Source organism: Natator depressus, chromosome 4, assembly GCF_965152275.1.
Source record: "Natator depressus isolate rNatDep1 chromosome 4, rNatDep2.hap1, whole genome shotgun sequence".
In the NCBI taxonomy this organism is placed as follows: domain Eukaryota; kingdom Metazoa; phylum Chordata; order Testudines; family Cheloniidae; genus Natator; species Natator depressus.
This window is the reverse complement of record NC_134237.1, coordinates 81,807,852-81,828,365: the sequence shown is the minus strand read 5'-3', so window position 1 is coordinate 81,828,365 and position 20,514 is coordinate 81,807,852. Positions and strand designations below refer to the sequence as shown.

The 20,514-nt window shown below is 38.9% G+C and overlaps 1 protein-coding gene across 5 annotated transcripts in view; it reads left to right on the top strand.

Moving 5' to 3' along the window:
* The window catches only part of FAT1 (FAT atypical cadherin 1), a 152,178-nt gene that overhangs the window by 109,091 nt on the left and 22,573 nt on the right, over positions 1–20,514 (top strand). For all 5 annotated transcript variants that reach the window (XR_012639338.1, XM_074951304.1, XM_074951306.1 and 2 more), the window contains exons 8-16: positions 3,186–3,461; positions 3,726–3,936; positions 7,887–11,954; positions 12,586–12,782; positions 13,959–14,112; positions 15,819–16,052; positions 17,723–18,112; positions 19,710–19,924; positions 20,355–20,492. Coding sequence is in view for 4 of the 5 variants with exons in the window: in XM_074951304.1 (XP_074807405.1) it covers positions 3,186–3,461; positions 3,726–3,936; positions 7,887–11,954; positions 12,586–12,782; positions 13,959–14,112; positions 15,819–16,052; positions 17,723–18,112; positions 19,710–19,924; positions 20,355–20,492 (5,883 nt within the window). In the remaining variant the exon portion in view is untranslated. The remainder of the gene's footprint in view (positions 1–3,185; positions 3,462–3,725; positions 3,937–7,886; positions 11,955–12,585; positions 12,783–13,958; positions 14,113–15,818; positions 16,053–17,722; positions 18,113–19,709; positions 19,925–20,354; positions 20,493–20,514) is intronic.

The window sequence follows — 20,514 nt, the reverse complement described above, 5'->3', positions numbered from 1 at the left end:
ACGCGGACTGTTGGAGGACTGAGGTATACAAGCATTATCAGACACCAGGAGGAAGGTCCTATGGTGAGGATAAAGAAGGTGTTGGGAGGAGGCCATGGGGAAGTAGCCCAGGGAGTTGTAGCTGTCACACAGTTGTTCCAAGATGCACTCTAGACAGCTGCATTCCACAGGGCCCTGGGCTGGAACCCCTGAGTAGAGGGCGGGCCCGGGTTCCCCCCAAACCTCCCAACTCCTGGTCAGACACAGGAGGAGTTGACCTGGACTGTAGGTTCATGAAAACAGTCAAACTGAAGGCTGCCGTGAAGCTCCAAGGCGAACAGATCCGCCAATAAGCACAAGACCCACCAAGGTAGAGGAGGAACTTTGTCACAGTACATACATAGTCAGTCCTGCCTGGCTTCATCTCTAGCCTCTGCAAGGGTGGCTGGCATCAGGGTACCGGATCACATCCAGTTGTCTGTGGATTGGTGGTTGGACCTCCCTGGTTAGTGTTGGAGGGAGTTCCCTTCGTGACCCTGTCCCCGTCACTGACCAGGGTCTTCGATGCTTTGGATCTGCTCTGGGGATCCCACCTGGGCAAGCTCAGCATGCAGGGACGATCTGGCCCTCTGTATCAATATTAGGGAGCTCAGAGAAATTAGTCTGGCTTGCCAGGCTTTCTTGCTCCACTTGAAGTGCAAGGTGGTGCAAGTCCTGATGGACAATACCGCTGCGATGTTTTACATCAACAGGCAGGGCAGACCCCGGTTGTTGGCCCTTTGCCAAGAAGCTCTCCACCTTTTGTGTGCAGCAGGCCATTCATCTGGTAGCTGCACACCTGCCTGGGACCAGGAACGTATTAGCAGATCACCTTGGCAGGCCCTTCTCATCTCACCACAAGTGGTCGCTCTATCCAGAGGTAGTTAATACAATCTTCCAGAGGAAGGGGACTCTCTAGGTGGACCTGTTCGCGTCCAGGCAGAACAGGAAGTGCCACGTGTTCTGTTCAATCCAGGGGAGGGACAGGGGCTCCATCAGATGCCTTTCTCACCCTGCGGTCGGGGGCTCTGATGTACGCCTTCCCACCAGCGCCATTGATTTACAGAGTCCTTGTGAAGACCAAACAGGACAGGGCGAAAGTTATCCTAATAGCCCCTGCGTGGTCTCACTAACACTGGTTCAGCACACGGCTGGACCTTTCGGCAGTTGCCCCTCTGGCCAGATCTGCTATCCCAGAACCAAGACAGCCTTCTGCACCCAAACCTGGCGGTGCCACACTTGATAGCATCACTGCTGCGTGGTTAAATGTGTACGAACGGGAATGCATGGCCCACGTTCAGCAGGTCTTGTTTGTTAGCAGGAAACAGAGCAACTTACCTAGCCAAGTGGAAAAGGTTCACGTGCTGGACCTCAGAACACAGTATCCGGGCTGAGCAGGCCTCGCTGCAGGAGATCCTGGATTATTTTCTGCACCTCAAACTCCAAGGTTTGGACTTGTCATTGATCAGTGTCCATCTGGCTGTTGTTTTGGCTTTCCACCCTCTGTTCCAAGGCAGGTCGGCCTTCGCTCACGACATGACAGCCCAGTTTTTGAAAGGTCTGGAGCGTCTCCTCCTGCATGTCTGGGATCCCGTCCCATGCTGTCAAGGCCTCCCTTCCAGCCTCTGGCTTCCTGCGCCTCTCCTGAAAGGTTTAATTCCTGGTTGTGATAATGTCAGCCCACAGGGTGTCCGAGATCAGGGCACTTACTTCGGAACCACCCTATACAGTATTCTTCAAGGATATGGTCCAGCTGCAACTGCACCCAGTGTTTCTGCACAAGGTAGTTTCCCAGTTTCATACTGGCCAGGACATATACTTACCTATCTTCTTTTCAAAGCCTCATATGTCAGATGAGGAATGGAGGTTGCACACCCTGGATGTCAGGAGGGCACTGGCCTTCTATATAGATAGGACAAAGCCGTTCCATAAGTCGACACAGTTGTTCGTTGCGGTGGCAGACAGAATGAAGAATCGCCCAGGGTTTACTCAAAGGATTTTGTCCTGGATCACTGCCTGCATCCAATACTGCTATGAGCTGGCAAACTTGCCTCTGCTGTCAATCATGATGGCACACTCAACTAGAGCACAGGCATCATCAGTAGCCTTCCTGGTGCAGGTTCCAAACCAGGAGATCTGTAAGACCACTACCTGGTCATCTATCCACACATTCGCATTTCATTATGCACTTACCCAACAAGCTCGAGACGGTGCTGGCTTTGGCGGAGCAGTGCTGCAAACTGCATGACCATGAACTCCGAGCCCACCTCCATGGACACTGCTTGTGAGTCACCTAAAATGGAATCAACGTGAGCAAGCACTCGAAGAAGAAAAAACGATTACCTACCTTTTCGTAGCTTGAACATTTTGTTGTTCTTTGAGGTGTGTTGCTCATGTCCATTCCATTATCCGACCTCCTATCCCTCTGTCAGAGTTGCCGGCAAGAAGGAACTGAGATGGCATAGGGCCGGCGGTGCCTGATATACCGAGGCATAAGTGCAGCACTCAAGGGGGTGCCATAGCCAACCCTAGGGATACCACTAAGGCAAAATACTCCCAACGGCCATGCATGTGGGCGTGCGTGCACACCTAGAATGGAATGGACATGAGCAACACATCTAGAAGAAGAAGAGTTATGAAAAAGTAGGTAACCATTTTTTCTAACGTTAATGGCTTTGGGAATGAATGTTGAGCTGCTATATTTGCTTACACAATCATAGCATTGCTGATATTTAACTCAGTACTTTGCACAGTGTTTTGAGATACTTTGAGCCAGGTACTGTGCCCTGCTCTGTCCCCATTGAATTGCATTGCATTGCTCTGGCAGTGCAAAGAGCGTGGAATCTGGACATAGTTTCCCGATGGGATTCTTCCAGTAAGACATATGAACACCTACAGCACGATCCACACTGACTACAACATATCAAAGAACCGCAGTTACTGTAAAATAAGTAAACATTCTTTTAATTGTACAGTATACATGAATGGTTTCCATTTAAGAGACCTCCTCTTAAAGATTTTTAACTGTCTGGACTTCTGGATTTATTCTGTACATCTTTTTTTTTTTTTTTTTTTTCCCTCCTCCATAATTCCTGAGTGTCCTGTTTTCTTCTTTATTTTCACCAATATTTATCAACATAATCTTTTTTTCCATTGTGTCGTTTCAGGTATACATCAAAGTGATAGATACAAATGACCACAGACCTCAGTTTTCCACCTCAAAATATGAAGTCATTATACCTGAGGACACAGTGCCAGAGACAGAAATTTTGCAAGTCAGTGCCACCGACAGGGATGAGAAGAATAAACTAATTTATACAATGCAGAGTAGCATTGATCCCATCAGTCTCAAGAAATTTCGTTTGGATCCTGGAACAGGCTCTCTTTATACTTCTGAAAAATTGGACCACGAGGCCATCCACCAACATATACTTACAGTGATGGTAAACAAGCCTACCTGTTACTCTGCAGCAGATAACATGCTTACCTTTTTCACATTACAGTTAGAATGCTTTTGATATACATTTAGGTCCTAATCTTGGCGAAATTTACAAATGTGTTTTAACTTTTACTCTCTTTGAGTAGTCCCATTTATTTAAATGGTAAGGATCAAGGCCTAAATTCGTAATAGTTCTCTCAGAAATTGGATTAGTAGTAGTATAAATAAAGCTTGCTGCTAATTATTAATAATGTGTTCATCGTTTTAGGTACGAGATCAAGATGTTCCTGTCAAACGCAATTTTGCTAGAATTGTCATTAATGTTAGTGACACAAATGATCATGCTCCGTGGTTCACCAGCTTTCCCTACGAAGGACGGGTATATGAGTCAGCAGCTGTTGGGTCAGCGGTACTCCAAGTAACAGCATTAGACAAAGACAAAGGGAAAAATGCAGAAATTGTGTACTCTATTGAATCAGGTATATCCACAGTCTCGTAAGTCCTCTATATAGTTTAAAATTTACTTTGTTTGGTCATCGTTGACTTAAAATGTAAGTATGTAAAAATAAGCCATTATAAAATCAAAGGCCAATATAAATGTTTCTATAATGTTTTAAAAAAAACACAAATTCAAATGGACATATTACATCCTAAACATTATTTCATTTGGCTGCTGCCTGAGAACCTCAAAGTGAAAATGACTAGAAACCAAATAGAAATCAACGTGAAACTGACTCATCTGTTTTTTGTTCTCCGAGTGGAGAAAATTGAAAAAAAAAAGTTACTCTTAAAAGAGTATAAACATATTAGTGAACAGTAAATTAGATTTTTAAATAAGTTTTGATTTTATTATCCAAGATGTATTTTGTAAAATAGATAAGTAAATGTTTTAATTTTAAAAATATTAGGCCAGACTCTTGGATCTGACTCATTGATATATGGTACAGCGTGGAGGGAGGGGTACAGAAAGTTCACTTTAAATCACCTTCATGTTCCTGCAATCCATGGAGCACTGCCTGGTTCCAGTCTAGGAGATGTAGCGGCTCCCAAGCTATGACCCATTACTAGGTGGTTTAAAAAGGGGTGGGAGTTTGCTATCAGGTAGCCCTACACCACCTGAGGATTGTCCTTGATGGAAGGGAGTCCTTGGGTAACCTGTTAACTTGGGTTTGCAACTGCTTTGTGCTGGCAAACCAGTGCAAAGCAGCCACAATGGAATCTAGGATTCGGCCACTTATTTTTAACCTCACAGTATCTCTTTAATACATTACCTTGTTCATTCTGTTAGTTAATTAATTAATTGCACTTGATTTCTAAGCATTAGAAAATGAGGTCTTCCATTTATCCACAAAGCAATGAAAGTATGAACAGCATCCCATACCCGACTCGCCAGTGTTTCTCATCCCTTACATGGAGAGATCATTGGTGGTGGTAGTTCACTTTTCATGCTTCTTCATTCCAATGCTTGTCTTGTTGGCATCTCTCCTAAGGTGCCCACAAGTGGCAATGATAGTAGCTTTAAGAAGTGAATAAATACCACAGGAGCCAGACTGAAATCACTGCCTCATTTTATTTGGACTACCAAGCATCTGCCAGTTGGTAATGACTTTTGGTCACACCAGTGAATTAGATATGAATGGCTCCATATCCCCTTGCCAAGCACCTGAACCAACTACACATGTTGCAAAATGAACATGCTCTGCGTTTGTTACCAATTTTAAAAAAACCCACCATTGGAAATGGAGTTAAATTTATTTTTTAGCTTTACAAAATGTTATAAAACAAAAGTCAGTATCAAGCATCAGAAACTTTATTAAAAAGTATAAAAAATACACAAACTATGTGATTTTGCAAGTGACAATTATACCTTATGATTTGTCCCAGCCATAAAAGGATTTTTAAACCATACAGATTCATTATTATATTAAAAAAGAGATTCTTATTGCTGAAATTTCATTCAAATATGAAAAGCCATTGCAACTATAATATAATACATGCTTTATTTTCATAATTTTTTAAATAAATTTGATTATGATACTCTAAGGAGGAAAACGAGTAAACATGATAAACTCCTTTAAATGTATCAGTTGTTTTCTATTTGTGGAAATATTACATATTTCCTAAGGCAATATGTAAGTGTTCATGTATCTCTATTCTTGACTTACCTGGATCAACAGTGCATTCCATTTTATGAATGCCAAAGCATTTCAAGAAAAGAGTTTGAGCCTTCTCTCTTTCTCTTTCATCCCTTCCTTCCCCTGCCCTCCCAAGTCTCTCCAGATTTTTGTGGGAGTAAATGTTAAACTTTATCTTTCTTAGCTTAGTTTTTTTTATAGAATTGTCAACTACTGGGAAGTTAAAGCATTATGGCTGATATCCTAAGCATATGGAATGAACATTCCTTAAATGCTTGTAATGGCTGATGGGATTTGTAATGGGATATTCTAAGAACACCACTGTGCTTAGAGCCTTAACTAACAGAAAAGAAAATATCAACTGCCCACTCAGCTGCATAATTCAAACATTTTAAATAAAATATTTCCCTGTTGAGAACATGATTTTAGTAATAGTTGCTATATTTGCTCTGTAATTAAACTTTTGAGGAACCACAAATTCTAGTCTAATTCAGTGCATGTGTTGAAATCTTACAGGCTGCAAAATCCATTACAGTTTCTTTACTTGTAAAGGGCTTATTCATAACAACTTGTTTTCAACTGTTCTATATCAAATTGCAGCTGGTAATATTCAGAAAGCTGTCATTTTTAGCACAGGGTATAGCCTATTAATTAGTAGCAATTTAGGGGGGAAATTTTTGCTCTAGTTCTCTCTCTGTTGCCTCTCTATTCCATGCCTTCATCACTACGTTCTGTCTTTGCCAGTCTCCTGCTGCAGTCTTAGCTTATTCCCATGTCATTTGGATAGCTTTCAGTTCTGCTTCTGTTGTGTGTTTCCATGTTCTGCTTCTGGTGTGTGTTCTTTGGTCTGCCTCATCACCTCTTCTCCTGGGGGTTCCAGTCCAATGCCTGTCTTGTTATGTTATTTTGGGTCTTTCATCCATGCAAGTCCTACCCATCTCCATTTTGTTCCGTAAGTTCCTGGCCTATCGATTTCTGTTTCCTTCTCCTACAGAGTTCTTCATGTGTGATGGGTTTTTCCCTGGCCATCTGATTTTGAGGATTTGTCTAAAGCAGCTGTTTATGAAAACTTTGAATTTAGATAGTAAGGTCTTAATAAGACTCCAAGTTTCAGTGCCATATTGTAAGACCGACTTCACAATGGTGTTAAATATTCAAAATTTAGTTTGGAAGGCAAGGTTTCTGTTTCTCTTAGCTCAGCTTAAGAGTTGCACAGGCTTGACTAGCTCTTGCTATTTTGCTTTAATTTCTTCATCTGTTTCACCTGTTGTACTTAAAATGCTTCAAAAATATGCAAAATATCAGACCTCCTCTTTGTCAGTCACAAAAAGCATTATTGGGGTTTCTTGTTGTGTGATTCTCATGGTTTTTGTTTCCTTGGTGTTGATTTTCAATCTTGGAGATCGTTTGTTTTGGCTTGCATGTAAAATCCTATGGGTATCGGATAGCAAATTGAAGTCATCTACAAAATCAAGGTCCTTTAACTTCTGTGTGAAATTCTATTGTATGCCCCTGATTGTTCTGTGGTCTTTCTCATTACCCAATCCACTACTAGTTAAGAGCGTGGGTAACATAAGACATCCTTGTTTAAGCTATTTGAGGTTACTACGGGTGTCAGTCAGTTCGCTGTTACGTATTACTTGGCATGTCATATGTGCATCGCTGTTCTGAATGATGTTCATCAATTACTGAGGGATTCCATAGTGTCTAATTCACTAAGGACTCTTTAATTTAGAAGTAATGATTTAAAGGATATTTGCATTAACAGTTAATTGAGATGCACTTGAGCACATTAAAAGCACTGTTTTTCCCCAAAAACGCAGCAATTAATTTTAATTCCTGAAATATGACTATAATGCTACTAACCTGAGTTCCTAAATATATGTTTTTGTGTTTAATGGCTGCTTTGATTTGATTGACCATGAGCTCATTAAGAAGATTGATTTAAAGAAGTAACATCACCTGTAATTTTTTTAAGGTTATAGAAAACTTGGCATATTTTAAGACGGTCTACATTTCTGCATTTTATTTTAGTCCTGGACAACTTTTCCAGTTATGTTAAAGCAAAGTATCTTAGAGTAAAACAAAAGTTAGTACTAACAATTCTTTATAGGAAAATTCCAGATGACTAGAAATTGTTTTAGAACAAAACTAAGAAACATTAATACCTCCCTTGGTTCTCAACATTTACTCATTCTTCTAGTTTATGGCCAGTTGGGCACAGACTCTTAATTTTTGTACATTTATCTTTGTCTCTTTCATTGTTAACTTTTTGTTTCTTTTTTTTTCTGCAGGAAATATTGGAAATTCTTTTACTATCGATCCAATCTTGGGCACTATTAGAATTGCAAAAGAACTAGATTGTAGTAACCAAGGAGAGTACAATTTGATGGTGAAAGCTACAGATAAAGGAAATCCTCCAATGAGCGAAGTAACTTCAGTGCTTATCTTTGTCACAATTTCTGATAATGCCTCACCAAAATTCACACTGAAGGAGTATTCTGTAGAAGTCACTGAAGGTGTCAGCATTGGTAGCTTTGTTGGAATGGTTACTGCGTATAGTCAGTCTTCTGTAGTTTATCAGATAAAAGATGGTAATGTAGGTGATGCCTTTGATATCAATCCAAACTCAGGTGTCATCATCTCTAAGAAGATACTTGATTTTGAAACTTTGTCTTTTTACACGCTAATTGTTCAGGGAACCAACATGGCTGGGTTGTCGACTAATACAACTGTTTTGGTGCATATTCGGGACGAGAATGACAACTTACCAGTTTTTATGCAGGCAGAATACACGGGAATCATCAGTGAATCAGCTTCAATTAACAGTGTAGTTCTAACTGACAAGAATATCCCATTAGTAATTCGAGCTACAGATGCTGATCAAGAATCAAATGCTGTGCTGGTTTATCAAATTGTTGAACCATCTGTGCACAAGTATTTTGCCATTGATTCTAGCACTGGTGCCATCCGTACCATTATGAGTTTGGACTACGAAGAGACAAACATTTTCCAGTTTTCAGTACAAGTACATGATATGGGGACACCACATTTATTTGCAGAATATGCAGCTAATGTTACTATTTATGTAATTGATATCAATGATTGTCCTCCTGTGTTTTCAAAAGAGTTGTATGAGGCATCCCTTTTGGTGCCTACGTATAAAGGAGTGAAAGTCATTACCGTAAATGCTACAGATGCTGATTCAGGAGCTTTTTCACAACTAATTTATTCTGTCACCGAAGGCAATATTGGAGACAAATTTTCAATAGATCCTAAGACTGGAACTATAACTGTACAAAATACAACTCAGTTAAGAAGCAGATATGAATTAACAGTCAGAGCGTCTGATGGGAGATTTGCAAGCACTGCATCTGTAAAAATTAATGTGAAGGAAAGCAAAGCAAGTCAACTCAAGTTCACACAGAGTTCCTACTCTGCAGTAGTGCGAGAGAATTCCACTGAGGTGAAAACAATAGCTGTCATTACTGCTGTAGGGAATCAAATAAATGAGCCTTTGTTTTATCATATTCTAAATCCAGACAGTAGATTTAAAATCAGCTACACTTCAGGAGTACTTTCAACCACAGGAATACCATTTGATCGAGAACAACAAGAATCTTTTGATATAGTGGTAGAGGTGACAGAGGAGCATAAAGCATCAGTAGTTGCACATGTTGTGGTGAAGGTCACTATAGAAGATGTAAATGATAATGCTCCAGTTTTTGTCAATCTTCCATATTATGCTGCTGTTAAAGTAGACACTGAAGTGGGCCACGTTATTCGACGTGTTACAGCAGTAGATAAAGATATAGGGAGTAATGGAGAGGTACGCTATTACCTCAAAGACCATCATGAACACTTCCATATTGGGCCCACTGGTGAAATCTCACTCAAGAGACAGTTCGAACCAGACACACTAAATAAGGAATATCTTGTCACAGTGGTGGCAAAAGATGGAGGAGAACCAAGTTTTTCTGCTGAAGTTACAGTCCCAATCACTGTTATGAATAAAGCCATGCCAGTTTTTGAAAAGCCTTTCTATAGTGCAGAGATACCTGAAAACATCCAGTTGCATAGCCCTGTTGTCCATGTACAGGCAAACAGCCCAGAAGGACTTAAGGTGTTTTATAGTATCACAGATGGAGATCCTTTCAATCAGTTTACTATCAACTTCAATACTGGAGTTATAATTGTTGTTGCCACTCTGGATTTTGAGTCCCATCCCGCCTATAAACTGAGCATACGAGCAACTGACTCTCTAACTGGAGCTCACGCTGAGGTGTTTGTAGATATAATAGTGGAAGATATAAATGATAATCATCCTCTGTTTACAAAGGTATCTTATACTGCAGTCCTTTCTGAGGCATCTGTAATTGGAACATCTGTTGTACAAGTTAGTGCTACAGATGCTGATTCTGGAACAAACAGAAGGATTTCCTATCACTTGGTTGAGAATAATAGCAAGAGTCACGAGTATTTCCACATAGATAGCAGCAGTGGGCTCATTCTAACGGCAAGAACTTTGGATTATGAACAGATCCAGCAACACCAATTACTAGTAAGGGCCATAGATGGTGGAATGCCCCCATTGAGCGGTGACATCATTGTAACTGTCAATATAACTGACCTCAATGATAACCCACCATTATTTAACCAACTGCTTTATGAAGCTAAAATTAGTGAACTGGCTCCCCGTGGACACTTTGTAACCTGTGTAAAAGCCTCAGATGCAGACAGTTCAGATGTAAACAAACTGGAATATTCAATTCTGACAGGCAATGATCACATGAATTTTGTAATTAATAGCAAAACTGGCATTATCTCCATCTCAAACCCACGCAAACAGACTCTGAAGCGTCTTTACAATCTTAATGTGTCTGTGTCTGATGGGGTCTTTAGAAGTTCAGCTCAGGTACAGATAACTGTTACTGGAGCCAATTTGCATAGCCCTGTTTTCAGTCAGAATGAATATGAAGTGGAACTAGCTGAAAATGCTCCATTGCATACCTTGGTGACGGAAGTTAAAGTGACAGATGAAGATTTTGGGACTTATGGACAAATCACTTATCATATTGTAAATGACTTTGCCAAAGATAGATTTTATACTAATGAGAGAGGGCAAATATTTACCTCTGAAAAGCTTGACCGTGAAACACAAACAGAAAAAGTAACTTCTGTTAGTTTAATGGCCAAGGATGCTGGAGGAAAAGTTGCTTTTTGCAATGTTAATGTGATACTTACAGATGATAATGATAATGCCCCTCAATTCCGAGCAACAGAGTATGAAGTGAATATTGGATCTAATGTTCCAAGAGGAACATTTATCACTAAAGTTTTGGCATCTGATGCTGATGAGGGTACAAATGCAGACATTACATATGCCATTGAAGCAGAGTCTGAAAGTGTCAACGAGAATTTGGAAATTGATCCTTTGTCTGGTGTAATTACTACAAAAGAAAGTTTAATTGGTTTAGAAAATGAGTTTCTAAGTTTCTTTGTTAAAGCCCGGGATGGTGGATCCCCCCAAAAACAATCAGTGGTTCCTATCTATATTAGAATACTCCCACCAGAAGTGACTCTTCCCCAATTTGCAGAGCCATTTTATTCTTATACTGTTTCCGAGGACATTCCTATTGGCGCTGAGATTGATGTTATACACGCAGAACATAATCAAACATTAGTATACACTCTAGTTAAAGGGAATACTCCTGAAAGCAATAGGGATGAATGCTTTGTGATTGACCGACAAAGTGGGAGACTGAAACTTGAGAAGAGTCTTGATCATGAGACAACTAAGTGGTATCAGTTTGCAGTGCTGGCACATTATACGAATGAAGGTTATAATGTTGTTTCCTCAGTAGATATAAGCATTCAGATAAAAGATGTAAATGACAATAAACCGGTTTTGGAGTCCAGTCCATATGAAGCATTCGTTGTTGAAAACATGCCAAGCGGAACAAGAGTCATCCAAGTGAAAGCAACTGACTTGGATTCAGGACTGAATGGGCAGGTTACATATAGTTTAGATCCATCACAAGAAGTGGAAATCACAGAGTCTTTTGCCATAAACATGGAAACAGGTTGGATTACCACCCTCAAAGCGCTTGACCATGAGAAACGGGATAAGTACGAAATTACAGTGGTTGCATCTGATCGTGGTGAAAAAATTCAGTTGTCTTCTATGACAGTGGTTGAAGTTACTGTTACAGATGTGAATGACAATCCTCCACGCTTTACTGCGGAGATATACAAAGGGACAGTTAGTGAAGACGATCCACCTGGTGGTGTGGTTGCTATCTTAAGTACCACTGATGCTGATACAGAAGAATCTAACAGACAAGTCACCTATTATGTTACAGGTAAATGTTTTAAAACATTTAATATTAACTTGAGTTATAAAACTAGAATGAAGTGAGGTAACCCGCTTTAAAGAGATTACAAAATATTTGAAATGGGGCATATATGATATTTTTTTGAATTTTTAAAATGTTTCAGAAGCCATCAGGATGGATCACTTTTTTTACTTACCTTGTTTAAAAATAGTTTAGTTATCATTCATTTTGTCTTTGTGATATTTATATTTACAGGAGGAGATAGTTAAACTGAAATAAATTAGTGCAATGAAAAACAAAGCAAAAAAAATCCATAAAATAATAGATGGAACATAGTTTTAATTAATCTTCAGTAGATTTTTTTAAAAATGTTTTTCTGTTTAGTGTAATTGTTTAAATATGTCGTCCTCTGTAATGCTACATTAATCACCATGGCAACATTAATAGCAAATACTGAATGCACTTAAATTCTTTTTATGTGTATTTATATAAAACCTGATTTAAAATGCTACTCCCCCCCCCAAAAAAAAATCAAGATTTTTTTTTTTTTTTATAGAAAGCCATGAGGTGTGATTGTTGGGGTTTTTTAGATTTTTCTTTTCTCCTAAATAGTACCATTATCTCTTTTTGCTTGAATGACACATTTTTGACTGTTTAGGAGGTGATCCCTTTGGACAGTTTGCAATTGAAAACATGCAGAATGAATGGAAAGTCTATGTCAGAAAACCTCTGGACAGAGAAGAAAAGGACAATTACCTTCTAAACATTACAGCTACTGATGGGACCTTTGCAACAAAAGCTGTGGTTGAGGTTAAAGTCCTAGATGCTAATGACAACAGTCCTGTTTGTGAAAAGGTAGGCTTGAATTTTACATGGGCAGCCATTTTCAGTATATGTACACTTCCGTTGTAAAATCCTCTTTATCCTAGGTGACCACTCAAGAGACTGAGAAGAATTGTTTTTTTTATGGAAGTGACTTTCTAATAAATGTGGAGAAGAAATTATTTGGGCCACTAAGACAAGAGGTTGCTGAATAAGGGTAGTCTCTTTACATTTCACTATAATTTAAAAATTCATAGGGCTGACCTAGCGACCTATTCATAACTCACTGTGCCACTATGCGGAGGATTGGAAGACAGTGAATTGAATTTCAGTTCTTAAGTTCCCATGTTAATGCAGGCATTGCAAAGATAAAGCAAGGAGAGAGCATGCTTTATGCTGCTGCCATGGCAGTGGATACTAACTGGTTTCCATAGGAAGTGTGGCTCCAAAGAAGTCCAGGTACCTGCACTTGGCAGGATGATACTGCTGTGCACATGCTAATAGAGGTGGAATTAAAAGAGTGCTGTGCTCTGTGGTGCCGGAGCTATCCTTGATAGGAGTGGAAGGGTTGTACAGCCAGGGAAATTGCAGTGTCAAAGTCCTAAAATTCTGTAATCCATATATGTCCCCAAGCCTGCTGACAAAGCCATCCTTTGCCACTTCTGATTTTCTGATTAAAAAAAAAATTTACTTCTGCCATCTCACCGATGAGATCTCATCTGCGTCTTTAAAGCCTGTATGTGTTGTGTGTCTGTTTTTAACTGGAGACCTATAGGTCTTAAGCTGTTTTATAAAAGGGGTGAATCAATTCCTTGAAGGTCAGACCAGACCTGGGCAATATGACCTATCAGTAGCTCGAGATAGGAAGTTGAATGAAATTCACAACAGTAGGGGTGTAGATATCAGGAAATAATTAATCAGATGTTCAGGTGTTTGAAGCTCTTGGCTGTGCCTTGGCACTCAGAATCCTCGAGTTTGTGAATGTCAGTAATAAATAATTACTTCACTGAACAATTTATTAATGGTGAGGCAATTAATTAGAAAATCATATCTTTATCATTTTCAGATGTTTCAGCCTCTGGTTCACTTCACATGTTCCAGAATCCTCTACTGTCAAGCAGATAATTTCATCTGTCCTTGTCCTCTTTTCCCTCCCCCATTAAGCATTGCTTCTCTAATGCATTTTAATCTTTCTTTAAAACTTTTTAGGCTTTATACACTGATACTGTTCCAGAGGATGCCCCTCCTGGCAAACTGATCATGCAGGTCTCTGCTACAGATGCAGATATTCGTTCCAATGCAGAAATTACTTATACACTGCATGGCACTGGAGCAGAAAAATTCAAGCTCAGTCCAGACACAGGTAAAATTCAGAATATATAATATTACATATAAACTTGCATACACTGCCTTTTAAAAAATATTTACAACTAAATAAAATGTATGTAAATGTTGATACTTAAATCAATATGTATGCACAAAAACAAATGTTAATGTTAATTCAATGTTAAATTGTTTTAGAGGAAAACAGTAAACATTCAGTATTTGGAGAAGAAATAAAGAAATGAACACACAATTAACTTGTGGATAGCCAGGAGATTTTGTGAAGGTCGAGGATATAAATGAGTTTTAAAAAAAAAAAATTTGATACATTCATGGACGATAGGTCCATCAAGATGGTTGGAGCACAACCCTATGCCTTGGGTGTCTCTAAACCTCTGACTGCCAGAATATGGGACTGAACAACGGGGGATGGATCACTCGATAATTTCTCCATTCTGTTCATTCCCTCTGAAGCATCTGGTACTGGCCAATGTTGGAAGACAGGATACTGGTCTAGATGGGCTATTGGTCTGACACAGTATGGTCATTCTTATGTTCTTGAAAAATATAAAACACCTTGAAGCCAAAAGTCATGTTTCTTTAATTGCTATCAGACTTCATGCCAAAGAAGTTCAGAATAAAAGGATACCTTAAATATTGTTCTTTTTCATATTTAATGTATTGGTTACTAACCATAGCTTTTGACCTGAAAAATAGCAAGTTTCATTTCAGTCAGATTCTGGTGGCCAACCCTCTGGCTGGATTTAAATCTTGCTGTACACATAGAAAATAGTGCAAAAGGGAGGTCCAGTGTTCTCAAAGCTTTGCAGCTAGTGGCAGGGAATTAAATAGGATGAGTGAACCAGAACCACCCCACGCTTGCTTGGAAGCATTAAGTGAGTGGTCTGCACTCTGTCACACTCTTATTGGTTGGTTTTCATGCCACTCAGAGCTACTTAAGCAAGAGTTAGGTCAAGCTGGACCACTTTGAGGGCCTAAGCATCCCACTCTCCAGTCCAATGCAATGCAGGGTGCAGAAGCAAAGGGTGACAAAAATAAAGAAAAGTAAATGGTGGAGCCATAGGGACGGAGCCAAGGGTAGGTTCCCCATGCAAGGATTGCAACTTAATGGCCTGAGAGAGGAGCTTTTGGATTTCCTAGGTGTTTGGGCAAAGGGGAGGTCTCCCCTACCAAATCACTGGCAAAAACTCTCATTTTTGGTTTTAGTACATAATGAAGCTGCCGCCTTCCCTGACTCCAAACCATTTGTAACCTTCACATGACCATCTCTTCCTTTCCTCACTCCAAGGATAACATGTCATACGTTTTCTTCTAACTTTGCATTTCATTAAAGCAAGGATTCAAACATTTCTTTTATTTAAAATGTTTGTTTTCAAATAATGCACCGTGTATGTGTATGCATAGATGCATATGTTCTGTGTTTTGCGTGCTGCATATTTGGTCAACTGCAATTTTAGAGGAATTTTTTAGAAAGCAAAAGGTTTCAGTGTTTAATGTTTATAAGCTGAACAGACAGCCATTGACATGTTTTGCCCAATATGGGGCTCATTAGTGCAGCTGTTGTCTCAGCCATTGACAAAATTATCCTCAAAAGGAAAATGGTTATTTAGCTTTTGTAAGTAAAAAAAGAAAGATTTTATAAAAACATCATGGTACAAATCATTTTGGAATGCTTAATTCTGGGGACTCAAGTAAGTCCTTTTACATCTGTTGTTCTGTTTATAGGTGAACTGAAAACATTAGCACCGCTTGATCGTGAGCAGCAAGCAGTTTATAATCTTTTAGTCAAAGCCATAGATGGAGGAGGAAGATTCTGCAAGGCTAATGTTATTCTCACTCTAGAAGATGTGAATGATAATGCCCCAGAGTTTACAGCTGATCCTTACTCCATTACAGTGTTTGAAAACACTGAGCCTAAAACACTATTGACAAGAGTGCAGGCTACAGATGTGGATGCAGGTACATGCTACTTAACTATATTTACTAATTATAGTAATCATTAGCTAGTGGAGATGTAGATATGTCTTTCAGTGGAACTTGTAGGCACTCAATACCTCTCAGGATCAGGTCGCTAAATGGTATGTTTAGGTCTAGTAAATTCGGTACAATTTTCATCTTAGTAGCTTTGAAAGTGTGTACTTGTGCCTGTATCCAGTGTTGTGCAGGATATAGTTTTCACACTTGAAAAAAATTTGAAACTTCAAACATTTTTCCCATTACACATCGGGATGAAACCAAAATCTTCTGGATTATTTTTTGTGAAAAAAACAGAGGAAGAGGGAGGCTCACCCACCACAGAATAGCCAGTAGCCCAGTGGTTAAGGTACTCAGCTGGCAAGTGGGAGACCCTCGTTTAAGTCCTTGTTATGCCTGATTCAGAAGGGCCTTGAATCTGGGTCTCCAACATTCAGGTGAGTACCCTAAGCACCAGGCTGATGGCTGTTCTAGGGTGGGTTTCTCCCTCTGTCTGGTTTGATGAGAATTTCCATCCTAGTCCTGAGAAATGTCAGGTTTCGATGAATCTGTATTTTCTGACAAACTGTGTCATCAAAAAATTCCCAGCCAGCTCTGTTTGTAACTAATTGTGTGCAAAATATGGAGGGGAGTGAAAAGTGTGGGCCCGAGTCTCCTCTCACATACACTAATTTTACAGTGTTGTAAGTTTGTTGGCTTCGTCCTTATTTTCAGGCTCTCTGTGCTCGAGGGAGTGTCTAACAGAAGTCACATTTTTAAAACATGACCCTCAGTCTAATAGATCATGACAGTATCATACAGTATTGTACTGTTATATGATATGCAGTGGTATTGAGATAAGTAGTTCATCATTGTTTAGCTATAAAGTGCTGTGTGAATATGGCCTGAATTTGACATTAAAACGAACTTAGAGTTACGCTTTGTGCTTATAAACTCAACAGGAGAATTACAGAAGCGTATGATTTCTGTGTTTGAAGGCACAACGCTGTCCCATACCTGTCAAGTCTTGATGGTCAAGTTGTAATATATGGTATTGCCTCAGTGCTAAGAAAAACATTATTTATAATGATAAAGTTAAATTGCATAATAGAAGGTAGCAGCAGAGAGCCAGTTTCATACTTTGCCAGTCTCTGGGGCTCATAAGCAAACTGAATGGCACAAAATGCTATGTTGTTATTTTAATACAGAACTCTTGCCAGAGAATGTCGTTCATCTTGTGTACTTGATTCTTAAATAAACTTCCTGGATTAGAGCCTAGTTATTTGATGCAACCTGGCCTTTGTGCGTGTGTGTGTATAATATAATAATTTTAAAGGATTTCACCCTCTAAAGCAGAAATTAACATTTTGAAGTTCTAATTAAATTTCTATTACTACCCGATATTTTCATATTAACAGAGACTGTGAATAAAACAGATAGCTACTTCAGTCTTTCTGGAGTAGAAGTTACAAATCTATAGCTTATGATATAGTTTATACCATATCAGTAGCTTCTACTCTTGACTGTAGCCACTGTAGTTATATAAATTTGCTTTAATGTGAATGTCAGTGTTTACACTTTTTTCATGTGTATTGTTATCTAGATTAATCACTATAGCAATGCATTTTAGCTGTCATTTAATGTTCCATAAAAAGCTTTTCTGTTTTTAAATGCAGGGATGAACCATAAAATTCGCTACTCACTAGTGAACTCTGCTGATGGGCAGTTCTCTATTGATGAATTCTCTGGAATTGTTCGGTTGGAGAAGCCTTTGGATCGGGAGTTGCAGGCAGTGTACACTCTGACTTTAAAAGCTTTAGATCAGGGTTTACCTAGAAGGCTGTCCTCTATTGGTAGTCTTGTGGTTTCTGTTTTGGATATAAATGACAATCCACCTGTATTTGAATATAGAGAGTACAGTGCCACTGTATCAGAAGACACTTTAATTGGAACAGAAGTTCTTCAGATTTATGCTGCTAGCAGGGACATTGAAGCCAATGCTGAGATCACCTATTCAATAGTCAGTGGAAACGAACATGGAAAATTCAGTATTGATTCAGCAACAGGTAACAGAACATAAGGGTGAATTAACAGAAGCATGTGTGTTAATGTATATTTAGCTGTATCATTTTCACCAAGCAGTGTTATTACACCTCATGCAACTGATAAGCCAAGCAGATAGACTTAAAACATATGTCCTGTAAAGTCAGTGATATCTTAGCCTGATGTGTTTTGTTAGTGTCTGCTGAAATGTTCATTCGTTTAAAAATAGTCTTGGAAAGGAGTGTAATATATGAAAAATTAACTGTATGTAATGTTTTTGATAGCTGCTATTTAGGATACCCTTACTTAGTCTACAAAGTAGAGTAGAAGTTTCCTAACCAGTGTGTTCTCCACCATGCCAAAAATAAAAAAACACAAACATAAACAAAAAACTACTACTATAATTACAGGTAACAGTCTGTTCATAAAAGCCATTATGTATAATCTAAATGAGGTTTTGTCAAACAAAGACCTGAGATTAAACCGACAAGGAAAATTGATCATTGGTCCTCAAAGATGAAAATTTTAAAAGAGTTGGTATGGCATTAGGGAAAGATAGAACTATGTTACCCATCAATGTATCCAGCCTAAAGATGAAGGATTTAAGGACTGAAAGTCAATGGGACTGCGGAACTAAGTCACTTAGTTGCTTTTGAAAATTGTGTCCAGTTCTACTACTTTAGTAAAGAGTAACTTATACCTCAGTTCTCCTTACAGCATAAGTCCTGTATATTCTGTAGCTTTTTTGCAAAAGGTGTTTTCAAGAAAAAGAGTGTCTCTCTCCTAAGGCCTTATTTGCACACACAAGTTGTACTACTTTGGTTATTGTTAAAATGGTACAACTCCTTCCCCACTCCCCACATGTAGTTATACTGGTATAAAAGTGCTTATACCAGTATAACTTATTCTCATATGGGAAGAGAAACAAACTATACTGGAATTAGGCACCTTCATGTAAATATAACTGTGTCTGGTATAACAGTGTGGTACCATTTTGGTGTAAAAAAAAAAAAAAAAATCAGACTCCTAACCAAAATCCTTCTACTGGTACAAAACCTGTGTATAGCCCAGGCAGTTCTATTGCTCCCACTGCATACTACACACTTGACATAATACTCTTGTATTTTTGACATCAAAGCTGGTTTCTGTTTAAATGAAATCAAAGGTTATTTCTCATATTTTATTTATTTTGATGGAAAATGAAAACAGGACATGTTTTTTCTGACTCTTGTTTTCCTAGAAAGTGAGTTGGATCCGAGACAGTTTTTCGCTCCAGCAGCAGTAGCTTCTGAGTGTTTAGGGTTTGATTTCATAGAATCATAGAATATCAGGGTTGGAAGGGACCTCAGGAGGTCATCTAGTCCAACCCCCTGCTCAAAGCAGGACCAATCCCCAACTAAATCATCCCAGCCAGAGCTCTGTCAAGCCTGACCTTAAAAACCTCTAAGGAAGGAGATTCTAGCATTTCATTGCTGTGTATCTCCCATTTTCAACTGTCGTAACACAGGGATTAATCAAGTCATTGGGCTGTTTGGAAATGAATTAAAACAAACTGAAAAGCAATAGTATGTAATAGTACAGTAATATCAAAGTATGAAAATATGTGATTTTTCTTTGTAGGAGCCATTTTTATTATTGAAAGCCTGGATTATGAAAGTTCCCATGAGTATTACTTGACAGTGGAAGCCACAGATGGAGGCACGCCTTCACTAAGTGATGTTGTAACAGTGAATATCAATGTAACTGATATCAATGATAACACTCCAGTGTTCAGCCAAGACACCTACACAGCAGTAATAAGTGAGGATGCCATGCTTGAACAATCGGTCATTACGGTACGTATTATCATGTGGTTTTGTTTTTCCTCTATTTTATTCAGTTGTGCCAATCATAGTTTCTCTCTTGGAGAAATAAATATTAATTTGAAGGTGGCCACAAATGAATGGATACCGATCTGCTATGTAGTAAATTGTTAACCTTTTAAGAAATCTTTCACAACTGGGAATATAAAACATATAGGGAAAGTGAAGAATATTTTGTACTAGTTTGTAGTCCATTTATATGAATTATGATTTCATTTTCAGAGAGATTCCAGCGAAATTAATTTAGCTGACTTCCGTAAAATCCAAATTTTGGAGTTTTTGCCTTGATAACTCTGTAATATGCTAGACCTGAAACAGCTGTGCTTTCCATTAGAATGAATTTATTGAAAGAGCACCAGTATCTACCTAGATCAGTTTTAAATGAAAATATGACGTCCTCTAGGTTATGGCAGATGATGCTGATGGACCTTCAAACAGTCACATTCACTACTCAATTATAGATGGCAATCAGGGGAGTCCTTTTACAATTGACCATACCAAGGGTGAAATAAAAGTGACTAAACTTCTAGACCGAGAAGAGGTAAGTAAGTTTTATACTTTTT